This window comes from Oncorhynchus keta, chromosome 23 (assembly GCF_023373465.1).
Source record: "Oncorhynchus keta strain PuntledgeMale-10-30-2019 chromosome 23, Oket_V2, whole genome shotgun sequence".
NCBI lineage: Eukaryota > Metazoa > Chordata > Actinopteri > Salmoniformes > Salmonidae > Oncorhynchus > Oncorhynchus keta.
In genome coordinates, this window is record NC_068443.1 from 846,662 (window position 1) to 871,661 (window position 25,000).

The window sequence follows — 25,000 nt, forward strand, 5'->3', positions numbered from 1 at the left end:
AAAATGGATCAATGATGGCTAGAAGACCGGTGACGTCGAACGCCGAGCACTGCCCGAACAAGGAGAGGCAACGACTTCGGTAGAAGTCGTGACAGGGTGGCTACTTTGAAGAATCTAAAATCAAAAATATATTTTGATTTGTTTAACATTTTTTTGGTTACTACATTGATTCCATATGTGTTATTTTATAGTTTTGGTGTCTTCACTATTATTCTAGTGAATACCCTGGAATAAGTTACTTACTTACTGAACCCACTAACATGTTCCAACGTAGACTTACTGAACCCACTAACATGTTCCAACATAGACTTACTGAACCCACTAACATGTTAGTGGGTTCAGTAAGTCTATGTGAGAACATGTTAGTGGGTTCAGTAAGTCTATGTTGGAACATGTTAGTGGGTTCAGTAAGTCTATGTGAGAACATGTTAGTGGGTTCAGTAAGTCTATGTGAGAACATGTTAGTGGGTTCAGTAAGTCTATGTGAGAACATGTTAGTGGGTTCAGTAAGTCTATGTGAGAACATGTTAGTGGGTTCAGTAAGTCTATGTGAGAACATGTTAGTGGGTTCAGTAAGTCTATGTTGGAACATGTTAGTGGGTTCAGTAAGTCTATGTGAGAACATGTTAGTGAACCCACTAACATGTTCCAACATAGACTTACTGAACCCACTAACATGTTCTCACATAGAATTACTGAACCCATTTATTGTATTTTTCGTCAACGATCTACCTGAAATACTACGTAAAAGTGTAAGAAAGATTCTAACATTTATATAATATTTATGAAAAATAAAACACTCATATATCTTGGTTTCAACCCCGTGAGTCTATACATGTTAGAATGACATTTGGCATTGATTACAGCTGCGAGTCTATACATGTTAGAATGACATTTGGCATTGATTACAGCTGCGAGTCTATACATGTTAGAATGACATTTGGCATTGATTACAGAGTCTTTTTGGGTACGTCTCTTAAGAGCTGTGAGTCTTTTTGGGTAAGTCTCTTAAGAGCTGTGAGTCTTTTTGGGTACGTCTCTTAAGAGCTGTGAGTCTTTTTGGGTACGTCTCTTAAGAGCTGTTAGTCTTTTTGGGTACGTCTCTTAAGAGCTGTGAGTCTTTTTGAGTACGTCTCTTAAGAGCTGTGAGTCTTTTGGGTACTTTTTGTCTCTTTAAGAGCTGTGAGTCTTTTGGGCTACGTCTCTTAAGAGCTGTGAGTCTTTTTGGGTACGTCTCTTAAGAGCTGTGAGTCTTTTTGGGTACGTCTCTTAAGAGCTGTGAGTCTTTTTGGGTACGTCTCTTAAGAGCTGTGAGTCTTTTTGGGTAAGTCTCTTAAGAGCTGTGAGTCTTTTTGGGTAAGTCTCTTAAGAGCTGTGAGTCTTTTTGGGTACGTCTCTTAAGAGCTGTGAGTCTTTTTGGGTACGTCTCTTAAGAGCTGTGAGTCTTTTTGGGTACGTCTCTTAAGAGCTGTGAGTCTTTTTGGGTACGTTTCTTAAGAGCTTTCCACACCAGGATTGTTCAACATTTACATATTTTTAATTTTTTTTTTGTAATTTAGCAGACACTTTTATCCAGAGCGACTTAAAGTTAATGTATTCATCTTAATAAGATAGCTAGGAGAGATCTGAGGTAGCAGAACGGAGTGTTCAGGTTGGGGTGTAGGGTTTGAGCCTGAAAGTAGGGAGGGACAGTTCCTCTTGCTGCTCTGTAGGTAAGCAACGTGGACGTGAGCTTCAACTGGAGGCCAGTGTAGTGTGAGGAGGAGCAGGGTGACATGAGAATGTTTGAACACCAGGCGGGTTGCAGTGTTCTGGATTAGTTGAAGGGGTTTGATGGCAGAAGCGCGGAGCCCAGCCAACAGAGAGTTGTAGTAGTCCAGACGGGAGATGACAAGTGCCTGGATTAGGACCTGCGCTGCTTCCTGTGTGAGGTAGGGTCGTACTCTACGGATGTTGTAGAGCGTGAACCTGCAGGAACGTTGTTTGCAGAGAACGACAGGATGTTGTCCAGGGTCACGCCAAGGTTCTTTGCACTCTGGGAGGGGGACACTGTGGAGTTGTCAACCGTGATCTCGGTGGTCTTTAAGCGGCAGGCCTTCCCCCGGGAGGAAGAGCAGCTCCATCTTGTCCAGGTTGAGCTTGAGGTGGTGGGCCGACATCCAACCTGAGAGATGCGTGTCGCCACCTGGGTGTCAGAAGGGGGTAATTCAACATTTTTCAAGCTCTGTCAAATTGGTTATTCATCATTGCTAGACAACCATTTTCAGGTCTTGCCATAGATTTTCCAGCAGATTTAAGTCAAAACTGTACCTCAGCCACTCAGGAACATTCTCTGTCTTCTTGGTAAGCAACTCCAGTGTAGATTTGGCCTTGTGTTTTAGGTTATTGTCCTGCTGAAAGGTGAATTCATGACCCAGTGTCATGTGGAAAACAGACTGAACCAGGTTTTCCTCTAGAATTTTGTCTGTGCTTAACTCCATTCCATTTCTTATTTATCCTGAAAAACTCCCCAGTCCTTAACGATGACAAGCATACCCATAACATGACGCAGTCACTACTATGCTTGAACATATGGAGAGTGGTACTCAGTAATGTATTGTATTGGATTTGCCCCAAACATAAGACTATGTATTGAAGACAAAAAAGTGAATTGCTTTGCCTCATTTTTTGCAGTATTACTTTAGTGCCTTGTTGCAAACAGAATGCATGTTTTAGAATATTTTTCTTTCTGTACAGACTTTCTTCTTTTCACTCTGTCATTTAGGTTAGTGTTGTGGAGTAACTACAATGTTGTTGATCCATCCTCAGCTTTCTCCTATCACAGCCAAATCAAATTTTATTGGTCACATACACGTGTTTAGCAGATGTTATTGCAGGGGTAGCGAAATGCTTGTAAACTCTTTAACTGTTTTAAAGTCACCATTGGCCTCATGGTGAAATCCCTGAGAGGTTTCCTTCCACTCCGGCAACTGAGTTAGGAAGGACGCCTGTATCTTTGTAATGACTGGGTGTATTGATACACCATCCAAAGTGTCATTAATAACTTCACCATGCTCAAAGGGATATTCAATGTCTTTTTTGATCTTGTTGTTGAGACGATGAGGCGGCAGAGATGTTTTGTAAAATGTAAAACTCACGTAGGGAAAATAAGTGAAGCGAACAACTTTTACAGGCTGAAACAGAAAAACAAGGTGAGGGATTCATTTTGTGGAGGTGTTGGGAGTTGTGGATAGTACCGTGTGTGTGAACTTCACTGAACTCAATAGACTTCCTATCAGGTGTTGGGAGTTGTGGATAGTACCGTGTGTGTGAACTTCACTGAACTCAATAGACTTCCTATCAGGTGTTGGGAGTTGTGGATAGTACCGTGTGTGTGAACTTCACTGAACTCAATAGACTTCCTATCAGGTGTTGGGAGTTGTGGATAGTACCGTGTGTGTGAACTTCACTGAACTCAATAGACTTCCTATCAGGTGTTGGGAGTTGTGGATAGTACCGTGTGTGTGAACTTCACTGAACTCAATAGACTTCCTATCAGGTGTTGGGAGTTGTGGATAGTACCGTGTGTGTGAACTTCACTGAACTCAATAGACTTCCTATCAGGTGTTGGGAGTTGTGGATAGTACCGTGTGTGTGAACTTCACTGAACTCAATAGACTTCCTATCAGGTGTTGGGAGTTGTGGATAGTACCGTGTGTGTGAACTTCACTGAACTCAATAGACTTCCTATCAGGTGTTGGGAGTTGTGGATAGTACCGTGTGTGTGAACTTCACTGAACTCAATAGACTTCCTATCAGGTGTTGGGAGTTGTGGATAGTACCGTGTGTGAACTTCACTGAACTCAATAGACTTCCTATCAGGTGTTGGGAGTTGTGGATAGTACCGTGTGTGTGAACTTCACTGAACTCAATAGACTTCCTATCAGGTGTTGGGAGTTGTGGATAGTACCGTGTGTGTGAACTTCACTGAACTCAATAGACTTCCTATCAGGTGTTGGGAGTTGTGGATAGTACCGTGTGTGTGAACTTCACTGAACTCAATAGACTTCCTATCAGGTGTTGGGAGTTGTGGATAGTACCGTGTGTGTGAACTTCACTGAACTCAATAGACTTCCTATCAGGTGTTGGGAGTTGTGGAAGTACCGTGTGTGTGAACTTCACTGAACATTTGGAACACTCAATAGACTTCCTATCAGTTTTGAAACTCCACTGCGTCGAGCTAGACAAGGTAGAACCCTGACCCCCCCTCCCCACCCCCAGTTGTGAAACTCCACTGCGTCGAGCTAGACAAGGTAGAACCCTGACCCCCCTCCCCACCCCCAGTTGTGAAACTCCACTGCGTCGAGCTAGACAAGGTAGAACCCTGACCCCCCTCCCCACCCCCAGTTGTGAAACTCCACTGCGTCTAGACAAGGTAGAACCCTGACACCCCCTTGTTCTAATGGCCTCTCACATTTTAACAGGAGCTAAATACATTTTCCATTTCAATTTTCCTTCCTCAGATGGCTATAATGACCATACCGCCTTGGGCAACACTGTACAGCACAGTAGGCAGTATGCGTTGGTAGCTACTAGCAGCTGCCATCAACTGCCAACATTAGCTTTAAGGCAGGAAGTCAATGGGTGTGAAGGGAGGGAAAAAATTGAAGGGGAGGTGGGCAATTAGAAACGTTTTTTTTTTTTTTCTTTATAATTACCCCGTAACATTAAACAGAAATACCTATATGAAACTGTGCGTTTCTTTATTGCTCTGCGTTGCAGCATAAATGTCTACGGTTTAGAGGTTTTATTCATTTAACAACGTTGTAGAGTCTTCAGATACAGGAAGCCATGTTCCTTTTTTCTTATTTTTTAGACTTGAAAGACTTTTAACATCTGAACAGAAACGTCGTTGTTTTTTTGTTTATTCGGACGCAAGATTTCAGTTCCAGATTTCCGAGATAAATTTAAAGTCAGATCAAGTAAAACATTTTTTTTTTTTTACTGTACAATGGAATTATAAAACGATATAATTACGTAGGAGACTTTGTTATTAACTCTGTAGGTCGCATGACACGTCACTGCATAGCTGGTTCTGAATTACAGGTCTCAGTTCAGATACAGGACTCGACTCATTCAAATAATAGGGGAAGATGTTGGTATTTCTTTAGTACTGTGCGTTACTAATGCCCGTCAAAACAAATATCATTATTTATTCATCTATCCACATCTAACATCTCTACACCCCTTTCCTTTTGGCTAGACCACGGGGATATGGACAAGAACCTTTCCCTCATTCTGAAACAGTTCTGATCTTATCTCAGGATAGTGTACATCATTTCCTGTGCTTCTTCATTGGCCAGAGCCAAATAAGCCATTAGGGTCAGAACCTGACATGTATGAATGGGCTGACTACCTCACTAAGCTAACATGGTGACAGACAGCTGCTACAGAGCAGAGCAGGGAGAACGGAGATTAATAGACAGGAGCAGACAGGAGCAGACCTGCTTGTGTCGCTCCTCCTCCTCCTCCTTCTCCTCCTTCTCCTGTTCCTCCTCCTCCTCCTCCTCCTGTACCTCCTCCTGCTCCTCCTCCTCCTCCTGTTCCTCCTCCTTTTCCTCCTCCTTCTCCTCCTCCTTCTCCTCCTCCTCCTCCTGCTCCTCCTCCTCCTCCTCCTGTTCCTCCTCCTCCTCCTCCTGTACCTCCTCCTGCTCCTCCTCCTCCTGTACCTCCTCCTCCTCCTTCCTCCTCCTCCTGTTCCTACCCCTGGTCCTCCTCCTGCTCCTCCTCCTCCGCCTGCTCCTCCTGCTCCTCCTTCCTCCTCCTCCTCCTCCTCCTCCTCCTCCTCCTCCTCCTCACCTGTTCCTCCTCCTGTTCTCCTCCTTCCTCCTCCCTCCTGTTCCTCCTCCTCCTCCTGCTCCTCCTCCTCCTCCTCCTGCTCCTCCTCCTTTTCCTCCTCCTCCTCCTCCTATTCCTCCTCCTCCTTCACCTGTTCCTCCTCCTGTTCTTCTTCCTCCTGCTCCTCCTGTTCCTCCTCCTCCTCCTTGTCCTCCTGTTCCTCCTCCTGTTCCTCCTCCTGCTCCTTCTCCTCCTCCTCCTCCTCCTGCTCCTCCACCTGCTCCTCCTCCTTTTCCTCCTCCACCTCCTGCTCCTCCTCCTGTTCTTCCTGTTCCTCCTCCTGTTCTGGATCTTCTCTCTCTCTCTCTCTCTCTCTCTCTCTCTCTCTCTCTCTCTCTCTCTCTCTCTCTCTCTCTCTCTCTCTCTCTCTCTCTCTCTCTCTCTCCTCTCTCTACTCACTGCTTTGGGCTGAGGTTTAAATACAGAGCTCGTCCCCAGCCACATATACATTCACCACCAAGGCCCTCCTGCTAAATTTGACACCTCCCTCCCTGGGCAGATAGAAAGTCATGATATTATTAATACGTAATATTATTTATCAATATATTATAGTCACACTGTAAATGTGACAGCGTTTCAATGTGGCCAAAAACATGCAGCTCGAGACCATCAGGATCAAGGGACAGAGAAGAATGCAATGAAACGGTCAAATCTACAGCAGTAGTCTGACAGGATCAGGCCAGTAGTCTGACAGGGTAAAGTAGTCTGACAGGATCAAGCCAGTAGTCTGACAGGGTAAAGTAGTCTGACAGGGTAAAGTAGTCTGACAGGGTAGAGTAGTCTGACAGGGTAGAGTAGTCTGACAGGATCAAGCCAGTAGTCTGACAGGGTAAAGTAGTCTGACAGGGTAAAGCCAGTAGTCTGACAGGGTAAAGTAGTCTGACAGGGTAAAGTAGTCTGACAGGGTAAAGTAGTCTGACAGGATCAAGCCAGTAGTCTGACAGGGTAAAGTAGTCTGACAGGGTAAAGTAGTCTGACAGGGTAAAGTAGTCTGACAGGGTAGAGTAGTCTGACAGGTAAAGTAGTCTGACAGGATCAAGCCAGTAGTCTGACAGGGTAAAGTAGTCTGACAGGGTAAAGTAGTCTGACAGGGTAAAGTAGTCTGACAGGGTAGAGTAGTCTGACAGGGTAAAGTAGTCTGACAGGGTAAAGTAGTCTGACAGGGTAGAGTAGTCTGACAGGTAAAGTAGTCTGACAGGATCAAGCCAGTAGTCTGACAGGGTAAAGTAGTCTGACAGGGTAAAGTAGTCTGACAGGGTAAAGTAGTCTGACAGGGTAGAGTAGTCTGACAGGGTAAAGTAGTCTGACAGGGTAAAGTAGTCTGACAGGGTAGAGTAGTCTGACAGGGTAAAGTAGTCTGACAGGGTAAAGTAGTCTGACAGGGTAGAGTAGTCTGACAGGGTAGAGTAGTCTGACAGGGTAGAGTAGTCTGACAGGATCAAGCCAGTAGTCTGACAGGGTAAAGTAGTCTGACAGGATCAAGCCAGTAGTCTGACAGGGTAAAGTAGTCTGACAGGATCAAGCCAGTAGTCTGACAGGGTAAAGTAGTCTGACAGGGTAAAGTAGTCTGACAGGATCAAGCCAGTAGTCTGACAGGGTAAAGTAGTCTGACAGGGTAAAGTAGTCTGACAGGGTAAAGTAGTCTGACAGGGTAGAGTAGTCTGACAGGGTAGAGTAGTCTGACAGGATCAGGCCAGTAGTCTGACAGGGTAAAGTAGTCTGACAGGATCAAGCCAGTAGTCTGACAGGGTAAAGTAGTCTGACAGGATCAAGCCAGTAGTCTGACAGGGTAAAGTAGTCTGACAGGGTAAAGTAGTCTGACAGGATCAAGCCAGTAGTCTGACAGGGTAAAGTAGTCTGACAGGGTAAAGTAGTCTGACAGGGTAGAGTAGTCTGACAGGGTAGAGTAGTCTGACAGGGTAGAGTAGTCTGACAGGGTAAAGCCAGTAGTCTGACAGGGTAAAGTAGTCTGACAGGGTAAAGTAGTCTGACAGGGTAGAGTAGTCTGACAGGGTAGAGTAGTCTGACAGGATCAAGCCAGTAGTCTGACAGGGTAAAGCCAGTAGTCTGACAGGGTAAAGTAGTCTGACAGGGTAAAGTAGTCTGACAGGGTAGAGTCGTCTGACAGGGTCAAGTAGTCTGACAGGGTAAAGCCAGTAGTCTGACAGGGTAAAGTAGTCTGACAGGGTAGAGTAGTCTGACAGGGTCAAGTAGTCTGACAGGGTAGAGTCGTCTGACAGGGTCAAGTAGTCTGACAGGCTAAAGCCAGTAGTCTGACAGGGTAAAGTAGTCTGACAGGGTAGAGTAGTCTGACAGGGTCAAGTAGTCTGACAGGGTAGAGTAGTCTGACAGGGTAAAGTAGTCTGACAGGGTAAAGTAGTCTGACAGGGTAGAGTAGTCTGACAGGGTCAAGTAGTCTGACAGGGTAGAGTAGTCTGACAGGGTAAAGCCAGTAGTCTGACAGGGTAATGTAGTCTGACAGGGTAAGTTAGTTAATGATAGAGTCAGTGATTTGGATAAGTTATTTAATGATAGAGTCAGTGATATGGATAAGTTATTTAATGATAGAGTCAGTGATTTGGATAAGTTATTTAATGATAGAGTCAGTGATATGGATAAGTTATTTAATGATAGAGTCAGTGATATGGATAAGTTAGTTAATGATAGAGTCAGTGATTTGGATAAGTTAGTTAATGATAGAGTCAGTGATATGGATAAGTTAGTTAATGATAGAATCAGTGATATGGATAAGTTAGTTAATGATAGAGTCAGTGATATGGATAAGTTAGTTAATGATAGAGTCAGTGATTTGGATAAGTTAGTTAATGATAGAGTCAGTGATTTGGATAAGTTAGTTAATGATAGAGTCAGTGATTTGGATAAGTTAGTTAATGATAGAGTCAGTGATTTGGATAAGTTAGTTAATGATAGAGTCAGTGATTTGGATAAGTTAGTTAATGATAGAGTCAGTGATATGGATAAGTTAGTTAATGATAGTCAGTGATTTGGATAAGTTAGTTAATGATAGAGTCAGTGATATGGATAAGTTAGTTAATGAAAGAGTCAGTGATATGGATAAGTTAGTTAATGATAGAGTCAGTGATTTGGATAAGTTAGTTAATGAAAGAGTCAGTGATATGGATAAGTTAGTTAATGATAGAGTCAGTGATTTGGATAAGTTAGTTAATGATAGAGTCAGTGATATGGATAAGTTAGTTAATGATAGTCAGTGATTTGGATAAGTTAGTTAATGATAGAGTCAGTGATATGGATAAGTTAGTTAATGAAAGAGTCAGTGATATGGATAAGTTAGTTAATGATAGAGTCAGTGATTTGGATAAGTTAGTTAATGAAAGAGTCAGTGATATGGATAAGTTAGTTAATGATAGAGTCAGTGATTTGGATAAGGTAGTTAATGATATATTCAGTGATATGGATAAGTTAGTTAATGATAGAGTCAGTGATTTGGATAAGTTAGTTAATGATAGAGTCAGTGATTTGGATAAGTTAGTTAATGATAGAGTCAGTGATATGGATAAGTTAGTTAATGATAGAGTCAGTGATTTGGATAAGTTAGTTAATGATAGAGTCAGTGATTTGGATAAGTTAGTTCATGATAGAGTCAGTGATTTGGATAAGTTAGTTAATGATAGAATCAGTGATATGGATAAGTTAGTTAATGATAGAGTCAGTGATATGGATAAGTTAGTTAATGATAGAGTCAGTGATTTGGATAAGTTAGTTAATGATAGAGTCAGTGATTTGGATAAGTTAGTTAATGATAGAGTCAGTGATTTGGATAAGTTAGTTAATGATAGAGTCAGTGATTTGGATAAGTTAGTTAATGATAGAGTCAGTGATATGGATAAGTCAGTTAATGATATTCAGTGATATGGATAAGTTATTTAATGATATTCAGCGATATGGATAAGTTAGTTAATGATAGAGTCAGTGATATGGATAAGTTAGTTAATGATATTCAGCGATATGGATAAGTTAGTTAATGATAGAGTCAGTGATATGGATAAGTTAGTTAATGATAGAGTCAGTGATATGGATAAGTTAGTTAATGATATTCAGCGATATGGATAAGTTAGTTAATGATATTCAGCGATATGGATAAGTTAGTTAATGATAGTCAGTGATATGGATAAGTTAGTTAATGATAGAGTCAGTGATTTGGATAAGTTAGTTAATGATAGAGTCAGTGATTTGGATAAGTTAGTTAATGATAGAGTCAGTGATTTGGATAAGTTAGTTAATGATAGAGTCAGTGATTTGGATAAGTTAGTTAATGATAGAGTCAGTGATTTGGATAAGTTAGTTAATGATAGAGTCAGTGATATGGATAAGTTAGTTAATGATATTCAGCGATATGGATAAGTTAGTTAATGATATTCAGTGATATGGATAAGTTAGTTAATGATAGAGTCAGTGATATGGATAAGTTAGTTAATGATATTCAGTGATATGGATAAGTTAGTTAATGATAGAGTCAGTGATTTGGACAAGTTAGTTAATGATAGAGTCAGTGATATGGATAAGTTAGTTAATGATATTCAGCGATATGGATAAGTTAGTTAATGATATTCAGTGATATGGATAAGTTAGTTAATGATAGAGTCAGTGATTTGGACAAGTTAGTTAATGAAAGAACAGTGATTTGGATAACAGTTAATGATAGAGTCAGTGATTTGGATTTAGTTAATGAAAGAGTCAGTTCCTTTGGATAAGTTAGTTAATGATAGAGTCAGTGATATGGATAAGTTAGTTAATGATATTCAGCGATATGGATAAGTTAGTTAATGATAGAGTCAGTGATATGGATAAGTTTCTGTTTCATGACAGTCCTCTTGGTGATTTGGATAAGTTAGTTAATGATAGAGTCAGTGATATGGATAAGTTAGTTAATGATAGAGTCAGTGATTTGGATAAGTTAGTTAATGATAGAACAGTGATATGGATAAGTTAGTTAATGATAGAGTCAGTGATTTGGATAATTATTTAATGATTAGTCAGTGATATGGATAAGTTGTGTTAATGATAGAGTCAGTGATATGGATAAGTTATTAATGATAGAGTCAGTGATTTGGATAAGTTAGTTAAAGGGGTGATAAGAGTCATGATTTGGATAAGTTAGTTAATGATAGAGTCAGGTGATTTGGCATAGATGCAGTTAATGATAACAGTCAGTGATATGGATAAATTAGTTAATGATAGAGATGATATGGATAAGTTATTAATGATATTCATGACATTTTTGATTCCTTGACATTAATGATAGGTGTCAGTGATATGGATAAGTTAGTTAATGATATTCAGTGATATGGATAAGTTAGTTAATGATAGAGTCAGTGATATGGATAAAATTAGTTAATGATATTCAGTGATATGGATATTTTAGTTGAAGAGGTAATGATAGAGTCAGTGATATGGACAAGTTAGTTAATGATATTCAGTTATGGATAAGTTAGTTAATGATAGAGTCAGTGATTTGGATAAGGTCCCTTAATGATATAGTCAGTGATATGGATAAGTTAGTTAATGATGAGTCAGTGATTTGGATAATGTTAGTTAATGATAGAGTCCAGCCATTTGGATAACCTCCTTAATGATATTTAGTGATATGGATAAGACAGTTAATGATATTCTGAAACTTATGGATAAGGTAGTTAATGATATAGTCAGTGATATGGATAAGTTAGTTAATGATAGAGTCAGTGATTTGGAGGTGGAGAGTTAGTTAATGATATTCACCACCTGATATGGATAAGTTAGTTAATGATAGAGTCAGTGATATGGATAAGGGCCTCCAGTTAATGATAGAGTCAGTGATATGGACAATGTTAGTTAATGATATTCAGTGATATGGATAAGTCTTGTTAATGATTAGAGCAGTGATATGGATAAGTTGCATCGTTAATGACAGAGTCAGTGATATGGATAAGTTAGTTAATGATAGAGTCAGTGATTTGGATAAGTTAGTTAATGACAGAGTCAGTGATATGGATAAGTCAGTTAATGATATTCAGTGATAATGATCAGTTATTGGCTCAGTGAACACTTGTGTCTTTTTATATTTTGAGGTAGTATAAAACCCCAGAACAGGTTCTTCAGTAACAGTAACTCGCCTCTCCGCAGATTATTTAGTGTCATACAAGTCACCTTCCTTCCTGATGTTACTTATGTCTTACCACATCAGCCACAGGGGCTGGGTGAAGTTAGGTGTTAGAAATATTTGGACCGGGTCCTTCCTAACATTACTTGTGGTTGTTATGTCGAGGTTGTGACTTGAAGGGTTTCTGTTTCATGACAGTCCTCTTGGTCTGAAAAGCCAAGAGCAAAGCAGACGTATTATTCTAGTATGGACAGCTGCTGGGCTTCCTGTTAACGTTAAACACCTCCGACAAAAAAACAAAATGTCTGAGCTGCCTTTTCGGCTTCTACCAAACATTGATGGATGTTTCTAGGCTTGTGTTCAAATCACATTTTATTGGTCACATACATTTACATTACATTTAAGTCATTTATCAGACGCTCTTATTTTGAGCGACTTACAAATTTTGTGTGCATTCACCTTATGACATACACACTTTTAGCAGATGTTATCAGCAAAATGCTTGTGCTTCTACTTCTGACAGTGCAGTAAAATTAAAAAGTAATCTAACGTACCAGCCGTGGGTTATTTTGTGTGTTATCAGCCGTGGGTTATTTTGTGTGTTATCAGCCGTGGGTCATTTTGTGTGGTATCAGCCGTGGGTCATTTTGTGTGTTATCAGCCGTGGGTTATTTTGTGTGTTATCAGCCGTGGGTTATTTTGTGTGTTATCAGCAGTGGGTTATTTTGTGTGTTATCAGCCGTGTGGTTATTTTGTGTGTTATCAGCCGTGGGTCATTTTGTGCGTTATCAGCCATGGGTCATTTTGTGCATTATCAGCCGCAGGTTATTTTGGTTGCGTTATCAGCCTTGGGTCATTTTGTGCGTTATCAGCCGTGGGTTATTTTGTGTGTTATCAGCTGTGGGTTATTTTGTGCATTATTGGCCGTGGGTCATTTTGTGCGTTATCAGCCGTGGGTCATTTTGTGTGTTATCAGCCGTGGGTTATTTTGTGCGTTATCAGCTGTGGGTTATTTTGTGCATTATTGGCCGTGGGTCATTTTGTGCGTTATCAGCCGTGGGTCATTTTGTGTGTTATCAGCCGTGGGTTATTTTGTGTGTTTTATCTGCCGTGGGTTATGTTGTGTGTTATCAGCCGTGGGTCATTTTCTGTGTTATCAGCCGTGGGTCATTTTGCACAATTGGCCGTGGGTCATTTTATGCATTATCAGCCATGGGTTATTTTGTGCGTTATCAGCCATGGGTCATTTTGCACAATTGGCCGTGGGTAATTTTGTGCGTTATCGGCCATGGGTCATTTTGCACAATTGGCCATGGGTCATTTTGTGTGTTATCAGCCATGGGTCATTTTGCACAATTGGCCGTGGGTCATTTTGTGCGTTATCAGCCGTGAGTCATTTTGTGCATTATTGGCCGTGGGTCATTTTGTGCGTTATCAGCCGTGGGTTATTTTGTGTGTTATCAGCCGTGGGTTATGTTGTGTGTTATCAGCCGTGGGTCATTTTCTGTGTTATCAGCCGTGGGTCATTTTGCACAATTGGCCGTGGGTCATTTTGTGCATTATCAGCCGTGGGTTATCTTGTGCGTTATCAGCCATGGGTCATTTTGCACAATTGGCCGTGGGTCATTTTGTGCGTTATCAGCCGTGGGTTATTTTGTGTGTTATCAGCCGTGGGTCATTTTCTGTGTTATCAGCCGTGGGTAATTTTGTGTGGTATCATCCGTGGGTTATTTTGTGCGGTATCAGCCGTGGGTCATTTTCTGTGGTATCAGCCGTGGGTTATGTTGTGTGTTATCAGCCGTGGGTCATTTTCTGTGTTATCAGCCGTGGGTTATTTTGTGTGGTATCAGCCGTGGGTTATTTTGTGCGGTATCAGCCGTGGGTCATTTTGCACAATTGGTCGTGGGTCATTTTGTGCGTTATCAGCCATGGGTAATTTTGCACAATTGGCCGTGGGTCATTTTGTGCATTATCACCCATGGGTCATTTTGTGCGTTATCAGCCATGGGTCATTTTGCACAATTGGCCGTGGGTCATTTTGTGAGTTATCAGCCATGGGTAATTTTGCACAATTGGCCGTGGGTCATTTTGTGCATTATCAGCCATGGGTCATTTTGTGCGTTATCAGCCATGGGTCATTTTGCACAATTGGCCGTGGGTCATTTTGTGCATTATCAGCCATGGGTCATTTTGCACAATTGGTCGTGGGTCATTTTGTGCGTTATCAGCCATGGGTAATTTTGCACAATTGGTCGTGGGTCATTTTGTGCGTTATCAGCCATGGGTAATTTTGCACAATTGGTCGTGGGTCATTTTGTGCGTTATCAGCCATGGGTAATTTTGCACAATTGGTCGTGGGTCATTTTGTGCGTTATCAGCCATGGGTAATTTTGCACAATTGGTCGTGGGTCATTTTGTGCGGTATCAGCCATGGGTCATTTTGCACAATTGGTCGTGGGTCATTTTGTGCGTTATAAGCCATGGGTAATTTTGCACAATTGGCCGTGGGTCATTTTGTGCATTATCAGCCATGGGTCATTTTGTGCGTTATCAGCCATGGGTCATTTTGCACAATTGGCCGTGGGTCATTTTGTGCATTATCAGCCATGGGTCATTTTGTGCGTTATCAGCCATGGGTCATTTTGCACAATTGGCCGTGGGTCATTTTGCACAATTGGCCGTGGGTCATTTTGCACAATTGGCCGTGGGTCATTTTGTGAGTTATCAGCCGTGAGTCATTTTGTGCATTATTGGCCGCGGGTTATTTTGTGCGTTATTGGCCGTGGGTTATGTTGTGTGTTATCAGCCGTGGGTCATTTTCTGTGTTATCAGCCGTGGGTTATGTTGTGTGTTATCAGCCGTGGGTCATTTTCTGTGTTATCAGCCGTGGGTCATTTTGCACAATTGGCCGTGGGTCATTTTGTGCATTATCAGCCGTGGGTTATTTTGTGCGTTATCAGCCATGGGTCATTTTGCACAATTGGCCGTGGGTCATTTTGTGCGTTATCAGCCATGGGTCATTTTGCACAATTGGCCGTGGGTCATTTTGTGCGTTATCAGCCGTGGGTCATTTTGTGCATTATTGGCCGCGGGTTATTTTGGTTGCGTTATCAGCCTTGGGTCATTTTGTGCGTTATCAGCCGTGGGTTATTTTGTGCATTATCAGCTGTGGGTTATTTTGTGCATTATTGGCCGCGGGTTATTTTGGTTGCGTTATCAGCCTTGGGTCATTTTGTGCGTTATCAGCCGTGGGTTATTTTGTGCGTTATCAGCTGTGGGTTATTTTGTGCATTATTGGCCGTGGGTCATTTTGTGCGTTATTGGCCGTGGGTTATTTTGTGTGTTATCAGCCGTGGGTTATTTTGTGTGTTATCAGCCGTGGGTCATTTTCTGTGTTATCAGCCGTGGGTTATTTTGTGTGTTATCAGCCGTGGGTTATTTTGTGTGTTATCAGCCGTGGGTCATTTTCTGTGTTATCAGCCATGGGTCATTTTGTGCGTTATCAGCCGTGGGTCATTTTGTGTGTTATCAGCCGTGGGTTATTTTGTGTGTTATCAGCCGTGGGTTATTTTGTGTGTTATCAGCCGTGGGTCATTTTCTGTGTTATCAGCCGTGGGTAATTTTGTGTGGTATCAGCCGTGGGTTATTTTGTGCGGTATCAGCCGTGGGTCATTTTCTGTGGTATCAGCCGTGGGTTATGTTGTGTGTTATCAGCCGTGGGTCATTTTCTGTGTTATCAGCCGTGGGTTATTTTGTGTGGTATCAGCCGTGGGTTATTTTGTGCGGTATCAGCCGTGGGTCATTTTGCACAATTGGTCGTGGGTCATTTTGTGCGTTATCAGCCATGGGTAATTTTGCACAATTGGCCGTGGGTCATTTTGTGCATTATCAGCCGTGGGTCATTTTGTGCATTATTGGCCGTGGGTAATTTTGTGCGTTATCAGCCGTGGGTAATTTTGTGCGTTATCAGATGTGGGTCATTTTGTGCGTTATCAACCGTGGGTTATTTTGTGCGTTATCCGCTGTGGGTTATTTTGTGCGTTATCAACCGTGGGTTATTTTGTGCATTATCTGCTGTGGGTGATTTTGTGCGTTATCCGCTGTGGGTCATGTTTTGCATTATCCGCTGTGGGTTATTTTGTGCGTTATCAACCGTGGGTTATTTTGTGCGTTATCAACCATGGGTCATTTTCGCCATTAGGTGAATAGAAAATAATAGAATACCTGGAAATGTGTCTTTAAGCGCACAATGGTACTAGTAACTAGTAGTTACACACAATGGTGCTAGTAACTAGTAGTTACACACAATGGCACCAGTAACTAGTAGTTACACACACTGGTACTAGTAACTAGTAGTTACACACAATGGCACTAGTAACTAGTAGTTACACACACTGGTACTAGTAACTAGTAGTTACACACAATGGTACTAGTAACTAGTAGTTACACACAATGGTACTAGTAACTAGTAGTTACACACAATGGTACTAGTAACTAGTAGTTACACACAATGGTACTAGTAACTAGTAGTTACACACAATGGCACTAGTAACTAGTAGTTACACACAATGATACTAGTAACTAGTAGTTACACACAATGGTACTAGTAACTAGTAGTTACACACAATGGTACTAGTAACTAGTAGTTACACACAATGGTACTAGTAACTAGTAATTACACACAATGGTACTAGTAACTAGTAGTTACACACAATGGTACTAGTAACTAGTAGTTACACACAATGGTACTAGTAACTAGTAATTACACACAATGGTACTAGTAACTAGTAGTTACACACAATGGTACTCAGGAATATTTCAAACTAGTAGTGAAAGTAGCTAAATCAAGTGTGTAAATCAACCAAGTGATATATCTGCTCTTATAAATGCTCTTAATCTGTACCTGCTCTTATGAAATGCTCTTAATCTGTACCTGCTCTTATAAATGCTCTTAATCTGTACCTGCTCTTATGAAATGCTCTTAATCTGTACCTGCTCTTATGAAATGCTGTTAGTCTGTACCTGATCTTATAAATGCTGTAATCTGTACCTGCTCTTATGAAATGCTCTTGTGATTTTGTTCAGGTTCAACGTGGGAGAAATCTATACGTCAAATTGGCTTCGAAAGGTAAGACAATTCAAACATACTGTAAATACAAACCTACAGTACACTATACATAATATAGACTTAACAAACTAAGCTATTATTATACACCCTAATATTATAGAGATATTGTAGATGTAGAATACAGGGCTTTCAGGAAGTATTCACACCCCGGAGAAAACGATCACACCAACCCACAGGGCGCATACACACTGACCAACCCAAAACACAGGGCAAACGATCGACAGAGAACACAAAATAATCCCGCACACACCCAAGCGGGCCTAACAGGCTTAAATAGACCAGAAATCAAGAAACACAAAAGGAACAGGTGCAACTAATAAGACTAAACTAACGGAATTAGTTCCTGCCAAGGCAGCAGCTACTCTTCCTGGGGTTTATTATGGATCCCTATTAGTTCCTGTCAAGGCAGCAGCTACTCTTCCTGGGGTTTATTATGGATCCCCATTAGTTCCTGCCAAGGCAGCAGCTACTCGTCCTGGGGTTTATTATGGATCCCCATTAGTTCCTGCCAAGGCAGCAGCTACTCTTCCTGGGGTTTATTATGGATCCCTATTAGTTCCTGTCAAGGCAGCAGCTACTCTTCCTGGGGTTTATTATGGATCCCCATTAGTTCCTGCCAAGGCAGCAGCTACTCTTCCTGGGGTTTATTATGGATCCCTATTAGTTCCTGTCAAGGCAGCAGCTACTCTTCCTGGGGTTTATTATGGATCCCCATTAGTTCCTGCCAAGGCAGCAGCTACTCTTCCTGGGGTTTATTATGGATCCCCATTAGTTCCTGTCAAAGCAGCAGCTACTCTTCCTGGGGTTTATTATGGATCCTCATTAGTTCCTGCCAAGGCAGCAGCTACTCTTCCTGAGGTTTATTATGGATCCCCATTAGTTCCTGCCAAGGCAGCAGCTACTCTTCCTGGGGTTTATTATGGATCCCCATTAGTTCCTGCCAAGGCAGCAGCTACTCTTCCTGGGGTTTATTATGGATCCCCATTAGTTCCTGCCAAGGCAGCAGCTACTCTTCCTGGGGTTTATCATGGATCCTCAATAGTTCCTGTCAAGGCAGCAGCTACTCTTCCTGGATCACCATTAGTTCCTGCCAAGGCAGCAGCTACTCTTCCTGGGGTTTATTAAGTATCCCCATTAGTTCCTGTCAAAGCAGCAGCTACTCTTCCTGGGGTTTATTATGGATCCCCATTAGTTCCTGCCAAGGCAGCAGCTACTCTTCCTGGGGTTTATTATGGATCCCCATTAGTTCCTGCCAAGGCAGCAGCTACTCTTCCTGGGGTTTATTATGGATCCCCATTAGTTCCTGCCAAGGCAGCAGCTACTCTTCCTGGGGTTTATCATGGATCCTCAATAGTTCCTGTCAAGGCAGCAGCTACTCTTCCTGGATCACCATTAGTTCCTGTCAAGGCAGCAGCTACTCTTCCTGGGGTTTATTATGGATCCCCATTAGTTCCTGCCAAGGCAGCAGCTACTCTTCCTGGGGTTTATTATGGATCCCCATTAGTTCCTGCCAAGGCAGCAGCTACTATTCCTGGGGTTTATTATGGATCCCCATTAGTTCCTGTCAAGGCAGCAGCTACTCTTCCTGGGGTTTATTATGGATCCCCATTAGTTCCTGCCAAAGCAGCAGCTACTCTTCCTGGGGTTTATTATGGATCCCCATTAGTTCCTGTCAAAGCAGCAGCTACTCTTCCTGGGGTTTATTATGGATCCCCATTAGTTCCTGCCAAGGCAGCAGCTACTCTTCCTGGGGTTTATTATGGATCCCCATTAGTTCCTGCCAAGGCAGCAGCTACTCTTCCTGGGGTTTATTATGGATCCCCATTAGTTCCTGTCAAGGCAGCAGCTACTCTTCCTGGGGTTTATTATGGATCCCCATTAGTTCCTGCCAAAGCAGCAGCTACTCTTCCTGGGGTTTATTAAGTATCCCCATTAGTTCCTGTCAAAGCAGCAGCTACTCTTCCTGGGGTTTATTATGGATCCCCATTAGTTCCTGCCAAGGCAGCAGCTACTCTTCCTGGGGTTTATTATGGATCCCCATTAGTTCCTGCCAAGGCAGCAGCTACTTTTCCTGGGGTTTATTATGGATCCCCATTAGTTCCTGCCAAGGCAGCAGCTACTCTTCCTGGGGTTTATTATGGATCCCCATTAGTTCCTGCCAAGGCAGCAGCTACTCTTCCTGGGGTTTATTATGGATCCCCATTAGTTCCTGCCAAGGCAGCAGCTACTCTTCCTGGGGTTTATTATGGATCCCCATTAGTTCCTGCCAAGGCAGCAGCTACTCTTCCTGGGGTCCAGCAACATTAAGGCAGTTTATACCATTTTAAATATTACATGACATTCCATTTCATTACACTTTACCCAACACATTCAGTGTGTTCCCTCAGGCCACTACTCCACTATCACATATTTACAATACAACATCCATGTGTACGTGTGTGTGTGTGTGTGTGTGTGTGTGTGTGTGTGTGTGTGTGTGTGTGTGTGTGTGTGTGTGTGTGTGTGTGTGTGTGTGTGTGTGTGTGTGTGTGTGTGTGTGTGTGTGTGTGTGTGTGTGTGTGTGTGTGTGTGTGTGTGTGTGTGTCTCTTCACAGTCCCCGCTGTTCCATAAGGTGTATTTTTACAAGTAAAAAAAAATCTGATTCTACTGCTTGCATCAGTTACCTGATGTGGATTAGAGTTCCATGTAGTCATGGCTCTATGTAGTACTGTGGAATAGAGTTCCATGTAGTCATGGCTCTATGTAGTACTGTGGATTAGAGTTCCATGTCGTCATGGCTCTATGTAGTACTGTGGAATAGAGTTACATGTAGTCATGTCTCTATGTAGTACTGTGGATTAGAGTTCCATGTAGTCATGGCTCTATGTAGTACTGTGGATTAGAGTTCCATGTCGTCATGGCTCTATGTGGTACTGTGGAATAGAGTCCCATGTAGTCATGGCTCTATGTGGTACTGTGGAATAGAGTTCCATGTAGTCATGTCTCTATGTAGTACTGTGGAATAGAGTTCCATGTAGTCATGGCTCTATGTAGTACTGTGGAATAGAGTTCCATGTAGTCATGGCTCTATGTAGTACTGTGGAATAGAGTTCCATGTAGTCATGGCTCTATGTAGTACTGTGTGCCTCCCATAGTCTGATCTGGACTTGGAGACTGTGAAGAGACCTCTGGTGGCATGTCTTGTGGGGTATGTATGGGTGTCTGAGCTGTGTGCTAGTAGTTTAAACAGACCTCTGGTGGCATGTCTTGTGGGGTATGTATGGGTGTCTGAGCTGTGTGCTCGTAGTTTAGACAGACCTCTGGTGGCATGTCTTGTGGGGTATGCATGGGTGTCTGAGCTGTGTGCTAGTAGTTTAGACAGACCTCTGGTGGCATGTCTTGTGGGGTATGTATGGGTGTCTGAGCTGTGTGCTCGTAGTTTAGACAGACCTCTGGTGGCATGTCTTGTGGGGTATGCATGGATGTCTGATCTGTGTGCCAGTCGTTTACACACAGCTCGGTACATTCAACATGTCAATACCTCTCATAAATACAAGTAGTGATGAAGTCAATCTCTCCTCCACTTTGAGCCAGGAGAGATTGACATGCATATTAATAATGTTAGCCCACTGTGTACATCCAAGGGCCAGCCATGCTGCCCTGTTCTGAGCCAATTGTTATTACCCTAAGTCCTTCTTTGTGGCACCTGACCACACGACTGGACAGTAGTCCAGGTGCGACTAAACTAGGACCTGTAGGACCTGCCTTGTTGATAGTGTTGTTAAGAAGATAGAAACTAGGGCCTGTAGGACCTGCCTTGTTGATAGTGCTGTTAAGAAGGTAGAAACTAGGACATGTATTGTTGATAGTGTTGTTAAGGTAGAAACTAGGGCCTGTAGGACCTGCCTTGTTGATAGTGCTGTTAAGAAGGTAGAAACTAGGACCTGTATTGTTGATAGTGTTGTTAAGGTAGAAACTAGGGCCTGTAGGACCTGCCTTGTTGATAGTGCTGTTAAGAAGGTAGAAACTAGGACCCTGTAGGACCTGCCTTGTTGATAGTGTTGTTAAGAAGGTAGAAACTAGATTCAGTAGGACCTGCCTTGTTGATAGTGTTGTTAAGGTAGAAACTAGGGCCTGTAGGACCTGCCTTGTTGATAGTGTTGTTAAGAAGATAGAAACTAGGACCTGTTGGACCTGCCTTGTTGATAGTGTTGTTAAGAAGGTAGAAACTAGGGCCTGTAGGACCTGCCTTGTTGATAGTGTTGTTAAGAAGGTAGAAACTAGGGCCTGTAGGACCTGCCTTGTTGATAGTGTTGTTAAGAAGGTAGAAACTAGGGCCTGTAGGACCTGCCTTGTTGATAGTGTTGTTAAGAAGGTAGAAACTAGGACCCTGTAGGACCTGCCTTGTTGATATTGTTGTTAAAGAAGGTAGAAACTAGGGCCTGTAGGACCTGCCTTGTTGATAGTGTTGTTAAGAAGGTAGAAACTAGGGCCTGTAGGACCTGCCTTGTTGATAGTGTTGTTAAGAAGGTAGAAACTAGGGCCTGTAGGACCTGCCTTGTTGATAGTGTTGTTAAGAAGGTAGAAACTAGGACCTGTAGGACCTGCCTTGTTGATAGTGTTGTTAAGAAGGTAGAAACTAGGACCTGTTGGACCTGCCTTGTTGATAGTGTTGTTAAGAAGGTAGAAACTAGGGCCTGTAGGACCTGCCTTGTTGATATTGTTGTTAAGAAGGTAGAAACTAGGGCCTGTAGGACCTGCCTTGTTGATAGTGCTGTTAAGAAGGTAGAAACTAGGGCCTGTAGGACCTGCCTTATTGATAGTGTTGTTAAGAAAGTAGAAACTAGGGCCTGTAGGACCTGCTTTGTTGATAGTGATGTTAAGAAGGTATAAACTAGGACCTGTAGGACCTGGCTTGTTAATAGTGTTGTTAAAAAGGTGAGAAACTAGGGCCTGTAGGACCTGCCTTGTTGATAGTGCTGTTAAGAAGGTAGAAACTAGGGCCTGTAGGACCTGCCTTATTGATAGTGTTGTTAAGAAAGTAGAAACTAGGGCCTGTAGGACCTGCTTTGTTGATAGTGATGTTAAGAAGGTATAAACTAGGACCTGTAGGACCTGGCTTGTTAATAGTGTTGTTAAAAAGGTGAGAAACTAGGGCCTGTAGGACCTGCCTTGTTGATAGTGTTGTTAAGAAGGTGAGAAACTAGGACCTGTAGGACCTGCCTTGTTGATAGTGTTGTTAAGAAGGTAGATACTAGGGCCTGTAGGACCTGCCTTGTTGATAGTGTTGTTAAGAAGGTGAGAAACTAGGACCTGTAGGACCTGCCTTGTTGATAGTGTTGTTAAGAAGGTAGATACTAGGGCCTGTAGGACCTGCCTTGTTGATAGTGTTGTTAAGAAGGTGAGAAACTAGGACCTGTAGGACCTGCCTTGTTGATAGTGTTGTTAAGAAGGTAGATACTAGGGCCTGTAGGACCTGCCTTGTTGATAGTGTTGTTAAGAAGGTAGATACTAGGGCCTGTAGGACCCGCCTTGTTGATAGTGTTGTTAAGAAGGTATAAACTAGGACCTGTAGGACCTGCCTTGTTGATAGTGTTGTTAAGAAGGTAGAAACTGGGGCCTGTAGGACCTGCCTTGTTGATAGTGTTATTAAGAAGGTAGAAACTGGGGCCTGTAGGACCTGCCTTGTTGATAGTGCTGTTAAGAAGGTAGAAACTGGGGCCTGTAGGACCTGCCTTGTTGATAGTGTTGTTAAGAAGGTAGATACTAGGGCCTGTAGGACCCGCCTTGTTGATAGTGTTGTTAAGAAGGTATAAACTAGGACCTGTAGGACCTGCCTTGTTGATAGTGTTGTTAAGAAGGTAGAAACTGGGGCCTGTAGGACCTGCCTTGTTGATAGTGTTATTAAGAAGGTAGAAACTGGGGCCTGTAGGACCTGCCTTGTTGATAGTGCTGTTAAGAAGGTAGAAACTGGGGCCTGTAGGACCTGCCTTGTTGATAGTGTTGTTAAGAAGGTAGAAACTGGGGCCTGTAGGACCTGCCTTGTTGATAGTGTTGTTAAGAAGGTAGAAACTAGGACCTGTAGGACCTGCCTGGTTGATAGTGTTGTTAAGAAGGTAGAAACTACGGCCTGTAGGACCTGCCTTATTGATAGTGCTGTTAAGAAGGTAGAGCAGCGCTTTATTACGGACAGACTTCTCCCCATCTTAGCTACTGTTGTATCAATATGCTTTGACCATGACAGTTTACAATCCAAGGTTACTATCATCAGTTTAGTCACCTCAACTTGCACAATGTCCACATTATTTATTACAAGATTTATTTGAGGTTTAGGGTTCAGTAAACGATTTGTCCCATAGAAATTCCCACACTTCTCGTTTTATTCTGGGTGATACACGTGAACGATCTCACACGTATTTCTTCTCCATTCCGTGTATTCAGTGGCGGCCGGTGTGCCTTTAAATCTGAGGAATGTGTTTGATACCATTTGATTCCATCCGAACCATTATAATGAGTCCACCCTCCCGTTTGTCCAGCCACTAGCCACCACAGATTGAAATTGGAGGCTTGTATACAGTCCACTTCCCAAATATCCTGAAGTAGCGCGAGCCGGGTTCTCCAATATGTACCAATACACACCACTTAATGTAATGTCTACGTGAGGCCAGAGATCTGACATAGGCTATATGTCCCAAACAGCACCCTTTTCCCTTCATAGTGCACTACTTCTGACCAAGACCCATAGGGCCTGTAGTACACTACTTCTGACACAGACCAATAGGGCCTGTAGTGCACTACTTCTGACCAAGACCCATAGGGCCTGTAGTGCACTACTTCTGACCAAGACCCATAGGGCCTGTAGTGCACTACTTCTGACCAAGACCCATAGGGCCTGTAGTGCACTACTTCTGACCATAGGGCCTGTAGTGCACTACTTCTGACCAAGACCCATAGGGCCTGTAGTGCACTACTTCTGACCATAGGGCCTGTAGTGCACTACTTCTGACCATAGGGCCTGTAGTGCACTACTTCTGACCAAGACCCATAGGGCCTGTAGTGCACTACTTCTGACCATAGGGCCTGTAGTGCACTACTTCTGACCAAGACCCATAGGGCCTGTAGTGCACTACTTCTGACCATAGGGCCTGTAGTGCACTACTTCTGACCATAGGGCCTGTAGTACACTACTTCTGACCAAGACCCATAGGGCCAGTAGTGCACTACTTCTGACCAAGACCCATAGGGCCTGTAGTGCACTACTTCTGACCATAGGGCCTGTAGTACACTACTTCTGACCAAGACCCATAGGGCCAGTAGTGCACAACTTCTGACCAAGACCCATAGGGCCTGTAGTGCACTACTTCTGACCAAGACCCATAGGGCCTGTAGTACACTACTTCTGACCAAGACCCATAGGGCCTGTAGTGCACTACTTCTGACCATAGGGCCTGTAGTACACTACTTCTGACCATAGGGCCTGTAGTGCACTACTTCTGACCAAGACCCATAGGGCCTGTAGTGCACTACTTCTGACCAAGACCCATAGGGCCTGTAGTGCACTACTTCTGACCAAGACCCATAGGGCCTGTAGTACACTACTTCTGACCATAGGGCCTGTAGTGCACTACTTCTGACCATAGGGCCTGTAGTGCACTACTTCTGACCAAGACCCATAGGGCCTGTAGTGCACTACTTCTGACCAAGACCCATAGGGCCTGTAGTACACTACTTCTGACCATAGGGCCTGTAGTACACTACTTCTGACCAAGACCCATAGGGCCTGTAGTGCACTACTTCTGACCAAGACCCATAGGGCCTGTAGTGCACTACTTCTGACCATAGGGCCTGTAGTGCACTACTTCTGACCAAGACCCATAGGGCCTGTAGTGCACTACTT

General features: G+C 42.9%; 1 protein-coding gene across 1 annotated transcript in view; it reads left to right on the forward strand.

Annotated features, from left to right (window-relative positions):
* Nucleotides 1-25,000, forward strand: part of LOC118377407 (piezo-type mechanosensitive ion channel component 2-like) — a gene marked incomplete at its 5' end in the record, with an annotated part of 307,558 nt that overhangs the window by 27,017 nt on the left and 255,541 nt on the right. Inside the window, one exon of the mRNA XM_052477385.1 lies at nucleotides 17,081-17,123. Within this exon, the coding sequence (XP_052333345.1) occupies nucleotides 17,081-17,123 (43 nt within the window). The remainder of the gene's footprint in view (nucleotides 1-17,080; nucleotides 17,124-25,000) is intronic.